Here is a 19,454-nt window from a genome sequence, read left to right on the forward strand (position 1 = left end):
TTAGACAGTAGAGGTGTTCTGGCCAACAATCAATTGGAATATATCGATGTCGATGGAAGGTGGGGTCGATGTCGACTCGGGGTCTCTGAGTATCGACCTAGGCTTCGGTGTCGATGGGAGTGAATTGGGCTATTTGGGTCAAGGTCTGTGCTGGACCAAGCTTGTTCCAAGGGGTCTGGGTCAGGGCTAGCCTTTCCAAGGGATCTTGGAGGCTCTAGTTTGGGCACCGACAAGAGGAATCGATGATCGGTAAACGGATTTAGGCAGTGCACACTGACGCTACATCCACAAATACACCAGCTCTATGCCTTGGAGGGTGCTCATCATCGTTACGGAAAACCTCCGGGAGAAAGACAAAATGAGGTGTCTACATTTGGTCGCCGAGATTGGTCACAAGAGGAGGTAATACATTTATCTTACTCGGCATTCCAAGAATTCCAAAGTGCCAAATCTGCAGAAGTTTCACGGCACCAATCCATTTCCCTGGAATCGCCTTCTATTTCGATGTGGTGTGTTCCATCACTGGATGTGATCAAGATTAATTGCGTTGCAAGTATGATTCCAAACTCATCGAATGGTGGTTTAGGTATTATCTGTCATGACTCTAACAGTTGTCTCCTACATGTTGTTTCAATTTCATCTTCTTTTATTAAGGTTACAACTGGGGAGGCCTTTGCCATTCGATCATCTCTGTTGGAGGCTATATTAGAGGGATTTGAGAAGATGGTTCTAGAGTCTGACAATAGAGAAGTTATCTCCTATATACAAAAAGGGATTACTTCTTCACCCCTCAATTTGAGGGCTGTTTGGAGGACATTATATGCCTCTCAAGTTATTTTATTTCTTGTCGTTTTAACTATGTTCCAAAGGTGATTAATAGCATAGCTGACTCCCTGACAAGGAGGGCTCTATCGATGAGGTGTACTATGGTTTGACCTATTTCCGATCCATGTATTTGTGATCTTTGTAATTATCCCTAATAAAATCTTTCTTACCAAAAAATAAAAGCCAGAGTTAATAGAGTCTCCGATATTTCTTTTTATTTTCTTATTCTAAGAAAAAAAGAACGTTATCTGATTGCGTGCAGCTTACTCGAGCCACAAACCCCTAAAATGATCGCCCCTGTCCACCTACAAAACCAAAAATCCCCCTGCTCAATGCTGTCGCTTGTCCCCTCATCAGTCCCCACACTGGTGCAAGACCACACAACCCTGCAACACAGCCGGCAGCGGGTAGCGTTCTTCTTCCCCTAACCACCCCACCGTCCAAAATTAAATAGCTCATTCCAATTTATAGAAGCCGAGAACCAATTCCGATCTCTTAAACTGAACCATTTATTGTGTAACCTATTGTAGAAGCAGTTAATGTATATAATAACATATTAACTCTTTAATCAATTATTATCATTTCTGTGTCTGATAAGGACACAGCTGTCCATAAGTTTAATAATTTCCGTTATCCCACCAAAAGGATATATGCGTTATTACGCGTAAAGATAGTCTTCCCATTTTCTTTCTTTCCCACTCATCAGTTCATCGATCACCTTATTTCTCCCACTCTGTGAATGCTTATCGAGATCTCTATCGGAAGGGGAAAGCGATTCCAAGATCTCTCTAGAACCATGCCATTGAATCGCTGCTTGTTTCCGTCTTTTTTCTTCTTCTTTTTCTTCTTCTTCTTCTCGACGACCGTGACCACTTCAAGCTTCATTTCAGGTGATTCAGAACTCCACATAAATATTACTCTCTCAATAAGTTTAATTTTTTCTTTATCCTCTGTTTTCTGATCATTTGGTTTCAATTCGATTTTTGCAGAGAATGTCTTAGAATCTTACAGATCCACCGGCCGGAACCTCCTTCAGGCGAAAACGAGTTAGTTTCTCTTTCTTTTTCCTCTCCTCTCTAATTTTTATCTATTCTTTATTTAATTTTTCGATCTTTTTTCTGATTTAGTTGTTTGTATCGTCTAAGAATGCGAAATCGACCCCGAATACATACCAAACACATCCTAATTTGAATTAATTATTAATGAGAGTATTTTTGTCCCAAAAATAGATTGATCTGATCTTGGTGTCTGTATCTGGGAGGATTAGAAATTAGTATATAAAAGGGGTTTTTTCTTGACCTTATTAATTAGAACTTTTTCAAATTGGTGTTTCATATTCTAAGTTTTACTCTATTATCTCTATCCACAGATTGCCCTGTGAGCTTTGAGTTTTTGAACTACACAATAATTACAAGCCAATGCAAAGGGCCACAATACCTACCCAAGCTCTGTTGTGGAGCCTTTAAGGAATTAGCTTGCCCTTATGCAACTGAGTTGAATGACTTAACCAACGATTGTGCATCGACCATGTTCAGTTACATTAATCTTTATGGAAAATACCCACCTGGTTTGTTTTCTAGCGAGTGCCAAGACACTAAGGAAGGGCTTACATGCAATCTTGCACCACCACCGGCTGAAAATGTCAAAGCAAATGGAGCTTGGAATTGGAAGACAGTATCATTACATTTTCCAGTGCTTGTAACAGGGATTTCACTAGTAGTACTACTTGTTCAGATGTTATGAAACCCTGCTGTGTACAGGCTTTTGGAATCCCAGAAATGACCTGGGATGCGGCGGTTATTTCCTATACCACTGTCTAGGGAGTGGACGCGACCGGGTGGTGTTCTTTCTCCTTATAATTTTTGTCTAAACATTTCTATTATGACTGATTCCTTGATTTAATTTATATATTTGATTATGTATTGGTTCCCAAACACCTAATTAAGAGATCATGAATTCAACTCTCCTAGGAGTGACAAGGTCAAAAGGCTTGATGGGTCCATGTCTTACTCATACCTGCTCTGTTTGAAAATATCATATTTAAGGTATAAGTGATCCCCATGTAGTATTGTTTATCAGGAAAATAAAAGCATAATGTCATAATTAAAGTGCTATACAAGATTTTAGTTCCAGATCTACCAGATTTATGAGTCACAAGTTACCACTCCTAACAACAGGCAATTATATAATAATGGGTAAAATTCTTCGTTGTTCGTAAGCAAAACTAGAGAAAAGAAAGCGCGTTTGCCCTCTCCCATCGCCGCCGATTGAGTGCTGCTTGCATAAGATGGGTTAATATGTTCAGTGGCGACTGAAACGGCTGCCTCTTCTCTCTCGCGCCTAAGCTCAGGCTGTCTCATCTGGTTTCTCCTGATTTCTCGAACTACCCCTTCTCTGCCAGTTTTTTCCCCGTCATTTGTGCGTGTAATACTTCTCCTCTCCTTCTCTACTCCGTCCACCATGAACCTTGGAACCGCCGATAACGATGCCGGCGATGCCAACGATGACGATGATCCCACCCCCCCCCCCTTTCACAGATCATCACCGTCCCGCTTTTCACCCTGTTTCACCATCTCTAAAGCTCCCCGTTCTACCTTATCCAGCCTCGGTTCTGTGGCTGGTTATGGTTTTTAGCCAACATACCGAGGGGCTTCCAAACAAGGGTGGTCTTTTCCTTCTCTTTGTTTGTATTTTTGCAAGTGTTGGCATTCCAAGTACTGCTGGCACCGTGATTATCGTCGGCTCCGATGCTCCAACCACCGTTCAACCTTCACCTTACCTTTCCTGTCGCCAGACGAAGCTCCACTCGCCGATCTAGCAGATCCTTGCAGTTCTATTCGAGAGTAGGCTGTGGCAGCGTTTCTGGTGACCCTTTTGTAGTCGATCCAAGCTTCACTCATCGATCCAGCAGACCTTTGTTGATCCGGGAAGTCTGTTTGAAAGTAGGCTGTGGTAGAGTATCGGCATGCGTAGACAATTTGGCGTTGGTCTGCTCGGGACATCTGGGGCCCCCTCTTTTGGCACATATGTGCATGCGCTTATTTTTAACTATATCTAAAGCTTTCCTCTAGGGAAGTGGTTGTACACCATCCCCTAGCCTGGATGACCCAGTCAATGGCATGTGGGACTGGGTTAATTTCCACTCCTTGGTTTTGGATACCACATATCCTTACCTTGTGTTTATCATGCTCTCTATCTGTCTTAGGTATTTTTTATTCCTTTGTTTGGCGTTGGGCGCACATGAATGAATAGCTTTATTTTCTACCAAAAATAATAATAAAATAATAATAATGGGTAAAAGATTTGCATAATGTCAACTTAATTCAAAATTGCATGTCAGCACCCCTCATAAAACTAAGATTACTGTAACACTAACCCTATAAAATGTCTCATATAGCACTTGCGCTGCAGGGAACCCTCCCCCTATAATAATATGACAAAAAACAATATTATGTAGTCTGGTGTGTAATATCATTTACGCTATACACGTACAAAATCGTTATGGCCTCAGTATTTGTTACCACGAAGGGAAAACCCAAAAAAAAAAAAAAAAAATAGAAAAGGGAGAGGGTTCCCTACACTACTCGAGTGCAGTTTCAAGCAAATAAGGGAATCCCGTCCCTTTGGAATCTGAAAAAAATAAAAAAGAGGGACATTTATGACATATCACCGTCTCACATGATATGTGAGAGGGGTGTGCAATTTCATTTTCTGACTGTTCGTTGTACAAATCTTTTTCCCAAAAAAAATGGGGGGGGGGGGGACAATTTTCCTACACAATTGTTTAGGATGTTTTCCCCAACTATCCTTAAAAATCTGTCACAATACATCAGATTCTGCTAAAAATTTTGTGGATGGAACCCGGGTCTCCTAAATGTTGAAATTCAATCCAAATGGACTTTCTTAAACAACCCTAAAAATCTATCACATTGTAAATTAGATGGGGTCCAAATTTCGGGACAGATAGACCATAGGATACCTTGCTCACATGTCAAATTTTAGTTCAAACAAAATTTATCAAGTGGCAGATATATTGTATGTGATGAAGTGTTTCCTGTGAGTGAGCAAAGGGCAGACTTCAGCTCAACGATAAGGTTGCTCCATTGCAACCTAGTGATCATGGATTCAAGTCGAGAACCAGCCTCTCCGCGAAGTGGGGGGTAAGGTTGCGTACATTATGACCCTCCCCAAGCCCCGCAATGGTAGGAGCCTCTTGCACTGAATATACCCATTTTTTCCTGTTGGGGGACATGGCTCCAGGACACATGTGCTGGCCAATGAGAGCACGCATGTTAGCATCAGGCAGGGGTCATTTTCGCTTTCATGGGGTCAATGAGCGGTACAGTCATTTCGCCCCCTCTGTGTTTAGACGTGGGCAGTACATCCCCCACAGGAAACATTTCTCCATTGTATTTATATTGTAGTGATTATGAATTCTTTGAGGATTCATAGATTTTGATATTTTGAAAATTCCAGGATCATGCGAGAGTGCATAGTATTGATTGGAGTATTGTAGGCATGTAGACATACATGGGGGTATTCCAGTCTAAATCAACAAGTCCTCTCCATCCAGTGGTCAAAATAGCCACATTCGGTGGATTGCATATCTGAAAATACATCCCCGTACCCTATCTCCCATTCTCTCTCTGTTATCTTATCAAAACCATATTAACTGCTCTCCTTGTAATGCCGATGTCTATTTACCAATTCTAAAGTATCCTATCCTCATTTGCACAGGAGTTTCTAACCCAATCTTAAACACTTCCGGTTGGGCTTGTAGCATTTTGTTAGAAGGTGTTTTCATTTTGGTAGGTGTAGGATTTTTGGACACAGGTACGCAACTGGAGGCTGGTCTACAGGGCATAACTTTGGGTCTTGATTATGCTACTTCAAAAGGATGAAAAGTTAAGAAAATCTGGTGTGCGAATAGAGAGTTAAAAGAAGTCATTCCAGTTCCTTCTCAAATGTGTGGCTTGGCAATTAACAATTTTCTGGACAACATTCATTTTTGTACCAAGGAAGATTCTAAGTTAGTTTTGGCTGGTCAACATCTAGCTCGTAGGGCAATGAGAGAAAAAATGAACTTTATAATATCTCGGGACAATGTTGACATTTTTAATTTATAATACATTTTTTTTTCTTTTTCTTTTAAAAAAAAAAAAAAAAAAGATAGGTTTTGGACAGTTGTGCAAAAATTTGAAAAAACTCAGATTAAAATCCTCTATAATTCCTTCTATCTTGCGATGTCTTGTAATTTGGGCCTAAGAATTCAACACATGGAAGATGCTCATCCAATGGTGCAAGTTCGATTAACCCAGTTTTTTTATTTTTTTCTTCTCGAACTCAACTTCGTTTAATGTCGCATCTTCACGTGGGGAGCTTTCAAGCCCAAACTGCAAGGCACTGTAGAAGAATTTTTTTTTTTTTTTTTGTCCCCAAAAACTCCCCGGGCTATCTTTGATTTTCGCAATTAAAAACAAAGCGCCGCAAATGTAAGATACGGACCATTTTGACATCAATAATTTATCTTACATGAACTTTATAAAAAATCCTAAAATCATCAATAATTTATACTAAAACTCATTCCAGCCCCATTCCAGCCCAGGTTTAGTATAAATTATTGATGTTTTGGGCTTGATTCTCTGTCGTTATAAAAAAAAAAAAAATAGCACAAAGGCAGTGCATTGCCCTAATACAGAGATAAGGGGCGGGCGAAATGATAACCACGGCCTATGGGATGGTGGAATTTTTCCAAGGGTGCGACCTTGTGTCTGAACGCTAGAAAATGTACTGCACGCGCTCAGGTAACATTTTCTTTCAATAAAATAATATAAATAATAATATCGTAACACCAGGCATTGTGACCTTATTCCCACCTATCACGGTGACATTCACGATAGCCTGTTGAGCCTTCACTGTGACAGTCATTTGGGTGTCCAAACTCCAAACCTTCTGAATTCACACGAAGTCTGTTAGTTGTTTGCTTCATTGCCTTAAAAAATCAGGTTTTGTGAAACACATAACCCATACGAAGTGGCTCCCTTTGTTGCTCACTGTTGCAATCAATTTCTCTGTCTTTTACGAGTTCAGTGTAAAAATTGATGGGTAGGAGGTCTAATTTGCACCCTTTTGGGTTCTGTAAAACCAATATGCAAGTGGCTCCAACCGTATATGTTGAATCCTACGATATCCTAGATTTTTAGGGCTGCAAAATGGTCGGGTTGGGCCGGACCTTTTAAAATCTCAACTCAACCCTGAGTCCCCTTAATTGGGCCCAGGTCCGGCCTGTCCCTGACTTAGGGCCAGAAAAACCCAATCCTGACCCGCCCTCAGGGTTGGGTTGGGCTGACCCTGATTGGCACTGACCATGGTGGGGAAGGGAGATGCATGGGCTGGCCAAGCTGGGAAGAAGAAGAATAATAATAAAGAAAGAAACAACACGAAAAAGAAGCTAGAGTCGGGTTGGGTTGGACCGGGCTCAGTTTGAGGCCTTAACCCAAATCTGATCTGGCCCTGTCTCAAGACCAGAAATTCTCAACCTTGACCCACCCTTAGGATTAGTGTATCTCAACCCAGGCCTTGTTCAGGCCAGGGTGGGCTCAGGCCGTCAGGGCTAAATTTGCACCCCTATCCTAAATGTTGCTTCTTGTGAAAGCCAGCTCCCATGTGAGTTGTCTACATATGCTTCAATTCTAGATGATTTCTTGCAAAATTAAAATAGAGATTCCCCTTCATTATTTCCATTGCTTTAGCCTTCTTGCAAACTTATAATCAAGAGTTCGCATGTTTTACTTTCATATTAAATTTAGCAGATATGAAATGCATGGAGCATATTAAATTCTTTGTGGCAAACCAACCCCTGCCCAAGATTTTAAGGATTCACCAGAGAGAGAAAGAGAAGAGTTTTACCCCAAAAAAAAAAAAAAAAAAAAAAAAAACCCAAACAAAGAGAGATGTGAGGTTGTGAATATTTAATGGACCTCTGGAGAATACAGACTGGATAGTGAAAGAGTGCTTGTGAAATATTAAATGGGTTTGAGAGAGAGAGAGAGGTGTCGGGATTTGGGTAGTCTGTTGCCTTTAGACTAAACTTGCCAAGTTGGGACCTTTTGAACTCAAGATTCCGTTTTTCCTGGCAACTTTTAGAGCTACGACACTCCTCTTTCGGCTAGTGGGTACTGGGTAGTGACTTGTGAGTTGTGAGTCTTGTGACTGCTCAGTGCTCAACCCTCCCGGATAAGTGAAGATCACAACAACTCTTCTTCCTCTCATTCATGGCCTTTATTTAATCTATTACTTAGAAACAGTCCAACATATGGTTGCTAATGACTCTTCATCAAATCCCCAATTCTAACTTGTATATAAGTAATGTTTTTATTAATAAATTACTCCTGATGTTACTGAATTTCAAATTTACTACTATTGTTAAATAAGATTTCAAGTAACCCACTTAGTTAAATTGTTAATTGTTCTTGAATTATTCAAATCTTTCAGTTATCATAGCTCACTTGCTGGGAAGAAACAGTTGGGTTTTCTAAGCTAATTAATTCATTGTCATTGCCTCTTAGAGCTGTTATTCATGGAGGGTGGGTGATGGGTACAAAATCACAATCAATTGCTTCTCATAGATCCTTCCCACACATCACCAAAGACCCAAAAATAGGAAGAATCCTAGAACAAAACTAAAGGTAGCTAACCAATTTCTAAATAAGGCAGCTTATGAACTTAGCAAATTCCTGAAACCTGGATAATAATGGGTATTTCTTCTTTAGTCTTGATACTTGTCCTTGCTTCTTTGCTCTTATAAGTTATAACTGCCTCTGTAGTCTGTAGACTCTGTACCCGACATAAATATTTCACAGTGGCCTCTCTTTTACAGTTTTACTATGTCTGTGGTGTTTATTCAGGTGCCAAACGCAAATTTCAATAGCAAAGTCCATCCAAGACTTAAAGAATTTAATTTTAAGTTTCCATGCTAATCTCCAATTATGGATCCACAAACTGTTTGAAGAAATGCCAACATGGAAAGTTGGTCCCAAGGAAATTAAACATGAAAATCCCATAATCTTAAGACAAGGCTCAAAAGCCCCTCCACTGTCCATCATGTCTCCTTGACAATGTCAAAATGAATTGAATCTGCACTATTTCTCCACATTTTGCTTCACTGTCCCTAAGGCTTTCGGCCATTTTCCTCCAAAGTTCCATATTGTGAGCAAAAAGCAAATCCATGTCTTAGGCAATTGCTACACATCTCTATAAAAATGATAACAACCAAAAGCCAACCTCTCTTCCCTGTCCTTATACCGCCCTACATAGTATATTGTGTACACACTGTATATACCACCAACCCATCCGGCCCACCTTACAACCCATAGGACCACCGCCCATCAGCAGTTGATGAACCTGTCTAATACAAAACTAGAAGGGAAAGCAACTCTTAATTATATAGATTTAAGGAAGATATAATCTCACCCAGAATTAAAGATCCCAAAAAGAAAACTTAGACTAATAAGAATTAAAAGGTACAAAGAGTTGGAGAAAATAAAAAAAGTTAAATGAGGAGATGAGTGGATTGTGGACAACCTGCACTGCCCAAACCAACTTCGGTTTGTTGTGTGGGGAACAACTATGTCATACAGCTATGCAATTGACTGTACAATGCGCAATGCGGGCTGTGCTGTGTGCAGGACCATAGTACAAGATGTTAGGGTTAGGGTTTTAAGCACAAGGTTGCTTAAAGCATTACACCCTGAGTATCTAGTTTGGAATACCCAGACTGCTGCCTCCAGCTAGTATATATAGGAAAACTAGGGTTTAGGTCAGATGGGCTAATTACTAGATTGCCCCTCACAGCCTGGGCATTAATACAAGTAGGATTATATTAGAACATATAAAGGGATATTACATAAATACCCTTACAATCTCCTCCTATGTTCTACATATATCCATTACACATGTATAGGAACCATTGTTCAATCAGTAATTGAATCAATATAAATTGAATATCAATAATCCAATAAATCAAATAAGAAATAAGTAAACTTCAAGAAATAAAACTAGGGTTTTAGATCAAAACTAAACCCAACAATAAATCCAAAGTTCCACATGCAAGTGGCTAAACCAAAAGAAATAATCAAAAGGAAAAGTCCTTGCAATCCATGTGACTTTACTCATCAAGTAAGTCATCCTCATCGAGATCCAGATTCAACCGTTCTCCTCCATCTTCGCCATTCTCTGTAATTTATCAAATATGAATTTCATAAGATATTATGAATTCAATCATTTGCACAATAGTATCTAGTTCAACAATAAGAACTTAGTACATTTCATATATGGCTGAAGGTAAATCAAAAAACAATAAGTATCATCATCAAGTTTCTTTACAAGAACTCGATCCTATATAGTCTCTATCATAAGGACCATATCATGTTTCCATTTGGAATACTGTATTCGTCATATCAGTCATAGATTTATGTTGTATCATCAAATTTGGAATGGTACACCATACTATGAAAGACATGTCATCAAATTTGGAATGACATAAAGAATAGCACAATATCATTGAAACATATCAGACATTTTTTCATATTCCTTTGTGGAATAACAAAGTAAGGAGACTTCACATGAAAATTTGCTACACCATCAAGTTTGGAATGGTTTCACAAACCCCCATACTTAGTAACCTAACTAAGTTATCTGAAACATGTAAACTGTCCCGAATGCTTACCAAGGCTAGATGAGATTCGAATAATTCAAAATAATATTGGGTTAGGTTAAAGACCATTATAAATGGTCTTTAACCCCATCTCCCCTGTAGTTTTGAATGTTCGATCTTTGTTCAATCCCTTTGTAAGGGCATCTGCCGTATTATCCTTCGATCTCACATCAATCAAAGTGATAATCCCTTGTTCTGTTCTATAATTCAGCATAGCCTGTTTCAGCCTGATGTGTCTCCTCTTACCATTAAAGAGTGAGTTATTCACAATCGTCTTGGTTGCTTAATTATCACAGAATATAGATATAGAGTTTAACTTAAAACTCCTCAATGGAATATCCATGATCGGATCCTTTATCCACTCTGCTTCATCTCATGAAGCTAGAGCATAAAGTTCCGATTCCATAGATGACAGAGCAATACTAGTCTGTCTTTTGGATTTTCATGTTACATCTGCTCCTCCTAGTGTAAATACATAACCACTGGTGGATCTGCTGTCTCCCAAATCTGAGCACCAAGATGCATCAGAATATCCTTCCAAAGTTGGAGGATGTCCATTATAACATAAAGCATAACCTTGAGTACCCTTAAGGTATCTCATCAGCCTCGATAGGGCATCCCAATGCTCTTTTCCAGGATTACTAGTGAAACGACTCAGCATGCCTACCGTAAAGGCTATGTCTGGCCTAGTGCAACTCATTGCATACATGAGACTACCAATCAGTTTAGAATAATCTAACTGATTCATGGTGTCACTTGTGTTAGGTTTCAACTGTTTGTTGTAGTCATAGGGTGTCTCAATCGGTTTACAATCACTGTATCCCCAACTAGAAAGTAGCTTCTCAATGTAATGAGTCTGACTAAGGGTGATCCCTTGCTCACTGAAGCTTACTCTCATTCCAAGAATGGTGTCTACCACACCAAGATCTTTCATGTCGAATTCTTTGGACAAGGTTTCTTTAATGTCACTCACTATAGAGAGATCAGAACCTAGAATCAACATGTCGTCTACATACAAGCAAATAATCGCGACCTTGTTTGACTCAGACAAAAAATAAAAGCACTTATCCGAGTTGCTGGTTTGAAAACCAAAGCTCTTTACTGTCTTGTCAAACTTCTCATGCCACAATTTAGGTGCTTGTTTAAGACCATAGAGAGATTTGTTTAATTTACAAACTCTTTTTTGAGAACCTTCCATGACAAACCCTTCAGGTTGGTTCATGTAGATTTCTTCGTTAGGTCTCCATTAAGGAAAGCCGTTTTACATCCATTTGATGCACAACATAGTGCTCAATAGATGCTATGGCAAGAAGAATCCTTATTGTTGCCAAATGGCAGACCGGGGAGTAGATGTCAAAATAATCTATCCCTCTCACTGTTTATAGCCTTTAGCTACTAATCGTGCTTTATACCTGGCTATAGACCCATTCGGATTAAGTTTCTTCTTGAACCCACTTACATCCTATTGTCTTGGCCCCTCTAGGCGGATCAACAAGGTGTCGAGGTCTCATTCGCATTAAAGAGCTCATTTCCTCATCAATGGCTTCTTTCCATAACAGGGAGTCCCTAGATCTCATCACTTCCTTATAGGTGGATGGATCAGCCTCTAAATGGTAGGTCACAAAATCCTCACCAAAATTCTTGGGTACTCGATCTCTAGTAGATACTCTTCTAGATTCTGATTCAAGGAGCATTGTGGGAGTAGTGTCAGAAACAATTGGTTCAGATTCCAAAGGTGATTCTGTAACCACTTCAGTCAAACCAGGCAAGGTCAGGCCTTTATCTCTAAGGAATTTATCCTCAAAGAATATAGCATCCCTAGATTCTATCACCACATTGGTTGATAGATCCAAAAATCGGTCTGCAGCACTGTCTTCTACACAACCTAGATATACACAAGTGTTTGTTCTAGTTCCCACCTTAGGTCTCCTAGGGTCTTGTATCCTAACATAAGCTATACAGCCCCAAACCTTAAGAGTGTCATATCTACAGGGATGATTATGCCATAGTTCATAAGGTGTAGAAGTCAGTTTTGAATGTGGTAGTCTATTTAGAATGTGATTTGCAGTCAACACTGCTTCTCCCCAATAGCAAGAGGGCATGCCAGTTGTCAATAACATGGAGTTTAACATCTCTGTTAACGTCCTGTTCTTTCTTTCAGCTATGCCATTTGATTGAGGTGAGTAAGGAGCAGTAGTTTCAAGGATTATGCCTGCAGAGGCACAGAATTTCTTGAACTCTGTCAATTTGTATTCTCCTCCCCTATCACTTCTAAATCTTTTAATTTTCAAGTTCAACTGATTTTCTACCCTATTCTTGAAAATTTTAAATTTTTCAAAAGCTTAATCTTTAGATTTTAACAGGTATAAATGACAATATCTAGAAAAATCGTCTATAAATGTTATCAAATACTTTCGACCTCCTCTAGTTGTGTAGCTTTTAAAGTCACAAATGTCAGAATGTATAAGTTCAAGAAGTTGAGTGCTCCTAGAAACCGGTCTGAACGGTTTTCTAGTTATTTTAGTTTGAGCACACACTTCACATCTGTTAAATCTAATTGTAGTGTCTAATGGTAAATTATGAGTTTTAGCTAGTTTGAGCATTTTCCTATAGTTCACATGTCCTAACCTACAATGAAGTATTTTGGGATCAAGTGAATTATGGTTAACCTGGTTTATTGTCTCATTAGCTAAACTCAACCTAAACATACCATTCAAATTATAAGCACATCCAAAATAGAAGGAGTTAACAGACAATGTTACTCTACCACTACTAAAAATAATAGACATGCCAGCATCAAGCAAAATTCCAATGGAAATTAAATTCTTTTCAAAACCAGGAAAGATTTTAACATTTTTCAAAGTTAATATTTTACCTGATGATAAAACCAGGTTCGTTGTCCCTTGTTGAGCCACTTCCACGACGTCTCCATTTGCAACAGTGACAGTCTCTGCTACTTGAACAACATCAGTGAGCAGGTCCTTGCTATTGCAAACATGACAAGTCGCTCCAGAGTCTAACCACCAATCTGAAGATGTACTGGCCAACCCCTTACCCTTGCCAATCATGGCAACAAAGTTAGTAGGCTCAGTCTTGTCCACCAGCATGTGAACTTCCTTCTGTGGTGTGTCAGTGTTCCCTTTCTTAGGACCCCTACACTCAGATGCATAGTGACCCCACTTTCCACAGTTGCGGCACTTGCCCCTCTTTTTAAAATTAGTCTTTTTGGCCTCCAACTGTTGGGGTTCTTTCTTAGGTGGCTTAGACTGCCTAGGATATTTCTTGGGTTGTGAAACCAAATTGGCAGATGCCTGTTGTTGTTTCACCATCTCCAAGTTATTCCTGGCTCTGTTCTCATCTTCGATTCTAATGAACCATTTGAGATCATCCAGCCCCACTTGTGTTTTCTTTCTGTGCATCTCAGTTTTAAAGGAATGTCAAGTAGAGGGTAACTTAAAGATAATTACACCCACTAAGAATGCATCAACAACGGAGATGTTTTCTTGGTTCAATTTTGTTCTCAAGTTCTCAAAGTCTGTTACTTGTGGAAGTATCTCCTTATCTTCTTGAAACTTGAAGTCCATAAACTTGTCAACCAAGTGAGTTTTTGATAGGTCCTCCTCCTTTTTGAATTGGGCTTCTAGGTTTTCCCAAATCTCTTTTGCAGTCTCATATTTACTATAGGTCTCTGCCACCTATCTAACAGCGATTCAATAGGTAGTCTTTGCAAAAGTCTTCGTCACTTATCCATTGGGCTTGATTAGGTCCGTACAATCGAAAATTTATTTACTACGATGTAGAAAATATTGAGGTACTTCAGTCCAAACCGAGTCCTCCTTTTCCAAGAACTGAACTCAGAGCCACTAAAGCTTTCCAATTTGATCATCTCAATTGGAACAGCATGTTTCTCCATTGTTAAGTGATTTGTTTATATGTCCAAGTAAAAACTTAAATAAAAATAAATACTTCAAAGAACAATCACACCGAGATGGAGAACCCGATCGGATTGAGACGAAAGAAAAGATCGCGATAGTGCGACGACGTCGGCGTTGGTGCCGACTCTAATGGTGTAGATCCGATTTGATTTTGTACCCGAAATCAAGAGGAAATAAGATTCTCACAAGTTCTTTTAACTTCGACTTTTGTTTTGTCTTTTTCTACCTTTCCTTTGTTTTTTTTTTTTCAATGGTCAAATCAAAGGAAATAGAAAATAGCAAATTTTCTGCCAACGAATTTTTGCAAAATTCGTATTCTGCAAAAGTTCCTTTCTCTCTCTTCTTTTTGATCAAATCAACAATACTTTTTATTTTTTTTTTCAATCAAAATGTCAAATCCCTTTCTCTCTCTTCTTTTTGATCAAATCAACAATATTTTTTCTTTTTTGTTTTTCAATCAAACTGTCAAATCAAGAGAAGGTTTGAAAAAACCTTACGGTCAAAAGAGTAATTTCTCTTGACAAAGGTTTGGACAAAGAAGGCTTTCGGCCAAAAGAGGGATTCCTCTCTGCAACACGGCTGATGACAGCGCTATAGAGCCGCCGTAGTTGGCAACGACGATTGCTATCAGAGGTGAGAAGTTCTTCTTTGTGGGTGGAGCCCGCCACACTTTAGTTGTTTTTTTTTTTTTTCAAAACAAAAAACAAACGAACAACCAGAAAACTTTTGGTTACCAAAGCTTCTGGATAAAGAGGAATAAATCCTGCAGACTTGAACGATGAGCGGCCCCAAATCTGATCTCCAAAGTTGATCGTATAAGAACCGCCACGGTGATTCCAATCTCCAAGGTCGATCACACAAACTCTAATGCTTTAAGATTGTTAGGGTTGGGTTTTAAGCACAAGGTTGTTTAAAGCATTACACCCTGAGTATCTAGTTTGGAATACCCAGACTGCTGCCTCCAGCTAGTATATATAGGAAAACTAGGGTTTAGGTCAGATGGGCTAATTACTAGATTGCCCCTCACAGCCTGGGCATTAATACAAGTAGGATTATATTAGAACATATAAAGGGATATTACATAAATACCCTTACACAAGAGACTCACTAGAGAGGTCCACATTAATGGCCTCTACCCTCCTCTAGATCTCTAGTAATGTCGTGGAGCAAACGTAATTGGTTTATTGTTATAATGGACTGAAGTTTTGAAACTTGGAACCTTTCATATTCATAAGAGTAAATTTTCTTGGATTAGAACAGTATCCCATCTAGTTATGCCACATGGCAGCTGATGTGGCAACTTAAAACCAGAAGGATGAGTCATGACTCATGAGTCCCTATGGATTAACTATATAACAGATTTGGTGGTGAGAATTGATGAGTCAATAATCAGTAAACCAATCCGGGGCTGACATGTGGCATGCTGAGCCAACCTTAGGGGTCAAGCCCGAACATTGAATGAATCAAGGACCAGGTCCATACTAATATGGGTCTATCCAGGGCACAAACAGATATAGACCGAGCCCCACGAGTTACTCGACAATCAACCGTTAGGGAACGAGACCCTATATGTTTGACCGAGGGGATCCATCTACACCAACAATGAAGGCGATCCGAGTCTAAATGGTTGGCACGGACAAGAACAATACAGTCCAGACCAGCCATAAGCAAGGTTGACTCCACCAACCACCCACGTATATCCCGAGAATGGTGCCTAACGGCTCCGTAACTCACAGCCTATAACTTCGCCATGGTGGCGTAACGTATAGGGTTCTTACCCAATGACCGATAAAGGCTCCACGCAGCCTTAGATTACGTCTAGAACTCTTCATCAGTAGGGACACTCCAATTGCCATCAAGACTCTCCTTGTGAGACCTAAAAATATCTGGGTAACCTCCATTATTCACAATCTAAATTCACTCTCAATTATCTATTGCTAAGAAGATTGACTTAGGCATCGAAGTGTCCTCTGCCGGCTCAGCCCGATAACTCTCGTGCTAAATACTTTCTATGCAAGACCGACCTACAGAGGTCAACCACCCCAGTTCTTGACGCAACAAGAATAATTAATCATCTGGCGGTTTACTTGGCAAGAGCAATCCACAATGTTGATTTTCACTCATTACTCACTTTCTTAGAATACTAAATTACTCTATGTTATCCTCCCACCACATATTTGTCATGAAATTTAGCAAATATCATGGCAACATCACCCTCATGGTTTTACCTCTGATGCAGGTGGCCCAAACCTCATAACCCTAAAAACTATTGAGGTCCAAAACTCTCATGCTATGGTTCTTAGGAGATAAGCCCGCATCAAGACCAAGAGAGCAGCCAAGCAGGCCGGTCCAACCAGCCTACGCATGGATATGCAGTCCATGGGCTGGTTGGCACCATCAATAGGCTGGCTCATCAACCTTCTAGAAGCCCCTAACCGATTTCACATAATCTTCAAGTATTGTTTTTGCTTGACTATGGAGATTACTACCTCAGCTTTTTTTGAATTCTTCCATCATTCATTTTAGTATGTCTTTGCTAGCAAGCATGAAGAATTGGGTGAATATATGAAGATTATTGAGCTATGGAAACAATAACATTTCCCTTGCCTGTATTTGGAATGTGATCTATCCTAATTGAGGATTACCAACTAAGAAAATCTTGTGTCTTGATTTTTGGAAGGATAATAACTTGAGGAGCAAGGGAGATGAGGCCACCAGCTACAGCCAGCCATGAGGGGACGGTTTTGGGGTCCTCCCCTTATTTTTATTTTAGCTCTATGTGTCACGGAACACAAATTCGGCTAGGGTTATCTAACTAGGGTTTTTGCATTTTTCTTGTCAACTTTGCTCAATCTCAGGCATAGGATTATTAGCGGTAGAGGCTTGAGATTTTGAATCTCAAGGGTTTTCTTTTTCTATTTAAATGTAGCTTGTCAAGACAATAAAGTCATGAATAGAATATTGAATTTAGCTCATTCTGAACTTGGAACCTTGAAGAGTTTCACTACAATCTAGAAGAAATGTAATTTTCCCTTACGATTTCTTAATTCTTGTGTTCGTTTGGTTGGTTGCACATTGAGAAGATTGTGTTATTGACTCTCTTGATCTATAGCTTCTACGAGGCTGCATCATGTAGTATCAGAGCTTTTGAAGAGAGTTAGAGTTGTGATGACGCTCAGGCAAAGAGATACTTATATATTTTCCATGGAGGACGTCAATGCAAGAGAAGAGAATTTGCAACTTCGGCAAATGTATTGCCGAGATGATTCTTGAAATGGAGAGAATGCAAACAACGTACGTTGTTTGAGTTCAATGGAGGAGTCAACCAAAGGTCCTTCTTCCTCGGAGGATGTACAGTCTATTCGACAGAGGAGGACTCACAACAATTGATCTATATCTAATGATTGGCAAGAATCAGATTAAGATAAAAATGTTTATCACAATATTCCATAATTTATCGGTACATTCTGTTAGGTACTTGACCAATACGCCAAAAGCTCCGAAGTTGATGGAACGCGTTAAATCAAGCCCTTTAACCTATCCCATACTAGGCTGGCCCAATCTAGTGCCCATACACTATAGTGGGCCCCATTAGGCACATAACAGACCACCACGCTTCCGCAGCCGTCGTCCTCGGAGACTCTCACTCTAGGTAGCTTTCACTCTGGCGGTAGGTAGCCCTTTTCAAGCGGCTTCACTCTGCTCCAAGGTTTTTTTGCCTGGCGGCAGGTAGCCCTTTCTTAACGGCTTTCACTCTACTCCAGGTAGCCCTTCTCCTAGGTAGCCCTTTCCGTGACTCGAACCCTTGACCTGGTGCCTGGCTCTGATACCAAATGTTAGGTACTTGACCAATACGCCAAAAGCTCCGAAGCTGATGGAACGCGTTAAATCAAGCCCTTTAACCTATCCCATACTAGGCTGGCCCAATCTAGTGCCCATACACTATAGTGGGCCCCATTAGGCACATAACAGACCACCACGCTTCCGCAGCCGTCGTCCTCGGCGGCTCTCACTCTAGGTAGCTTTCACTCTGGCGGTAGGTAGCCCTTTTCAAGCGGCTTCACTCTGCTCCAAGGTTTTTTTTGCCTGACGGCAGGTAGCCCTTTCTTAACGACTTTCACTCTACTCCAGGTAGCCCTTCTCCTAGGTAGCCCTTTCCGTGACTCGAACCCTTGACCTGGTGCCTGGCTCTGATACCAAATTTTAGGTACTTGATCAATACGCCAAAAGCTCCGAAGCTGATGGAACGCGTTAAATCAAGCCCTTTAACCTATCCCATACTAGGCTGGCCCAATCTAGTGCCCATACACTATAGTGGGCCCCATTAGGCACATAACACATTCTCCTAATGAAATTCTTGATTAGCTAACCTGTGTTAATGAAGTTTTTGAATACAAGGAACTAAGGAAGTTCCTAAGAACCAATGTCTTGGCATTGTTGCCATGAGGCTTTATGGTAAGACTGTAACATTGTAGAGACGTAAAAAGCAAACTCACAGCAACTCCAGGTTTTAACCTATCTCTCAATAGTGAAAGACGGAGAAAATTCACTAAAATTTCCTTCCCAATAGTTACCAAAGATACCAACACTAGAAACAAGAAACTCAAACAACGGATCAGTACATTAGAGAGTTCAATGATTTGGTGATTCAGAACAACATACGAGATTCAGAGGAGATCCTCATGAACAAATATTTGGGAGGCCATCAACCCTACATCCAAGATATCCTAGAAGTCCTTGACATTTATGATTTAGGGGACACACATAAGATAGCACAAAAGGTGGAGTGTTCGCATTCCGATCAACAACAACCCTAGTCTTCTTCCATTCAACTAGCTCATGGTGCAACCAATACCACCAAAGTTGATAGCACTAGAACACCAACATCAACTGCAGAAAAACCACCTTTCCAAAGCGGAGCTAGGCCATCTTTCCAGGAATTGTCATAATGTGAAAAATCACCCATCTAGCAAGGGAAT

At 40.1% G+C, this 19,454-nt stretch overlaps 1 protein-coding gene across 1 annotated transcript; it reads left to right on the forward strand.

The window, feature by feature from the left end:
* Window positions 1-504: 504 nt before the first annotated feature.
* LOC122655247 (GPI-anchored protein LLG1-like) lies at window positions 505-2,568 on the forward strand. The gene is made up of 3 exons (XM_043849456.1): window positions 505-586; window positions 1,815-1,871; window positions 2,195-2,568. Exons 1-3 carry the CDS (start codon window positions 505-507, stop codon window positions 2,566-2,568), a joined length of 513 nt encoding a protein of 170 aa, XP_043705391.1.
* Window positions 2,569-19,454: the final 16,886 nt, after the last annotated feature.

Source organism: Telopea speciosissima, chromosome 3 (assembly GCF_018873765.1).
Source record: "Telopea speciosissima isolate NSW1024214 ecotype Mountain lineage chromosome 3, Tspe_v1, whole genome shotgun sequence".
Taxonomy (NCBI): Eukaryota; Viridiplantae; Streptophyta; class Magnoliopsida; order Proteales; family Proteaceae; genus Telopea; species Telopea speciosissima.

Excerpts from the sequence above, each read along its gene's own strand:
- LOC122655247 (XM_043849456.1), top strand. The coding sequence starts at position 505 with ATGTGGTGTGTTCCATCACTGGATGTGATCAAGATTAATTGCGTTGCA. Across the intron at positions 587-1,814 it reads CTCATCGAATGGTGGTTTAG|AGAATGTCTTAGAATCTTAC; the intron begins GTATTATCTGTC and ends CGATTTTTGCAG. Across the intron at positions 1,872-2,194 it reads CCTCCTTCAGGCGAAAACGA|ATTGCCCTGTGAGCTTTGAG; the intron begins GTTAGTTTCTCT and ends CTCTATCCACAG.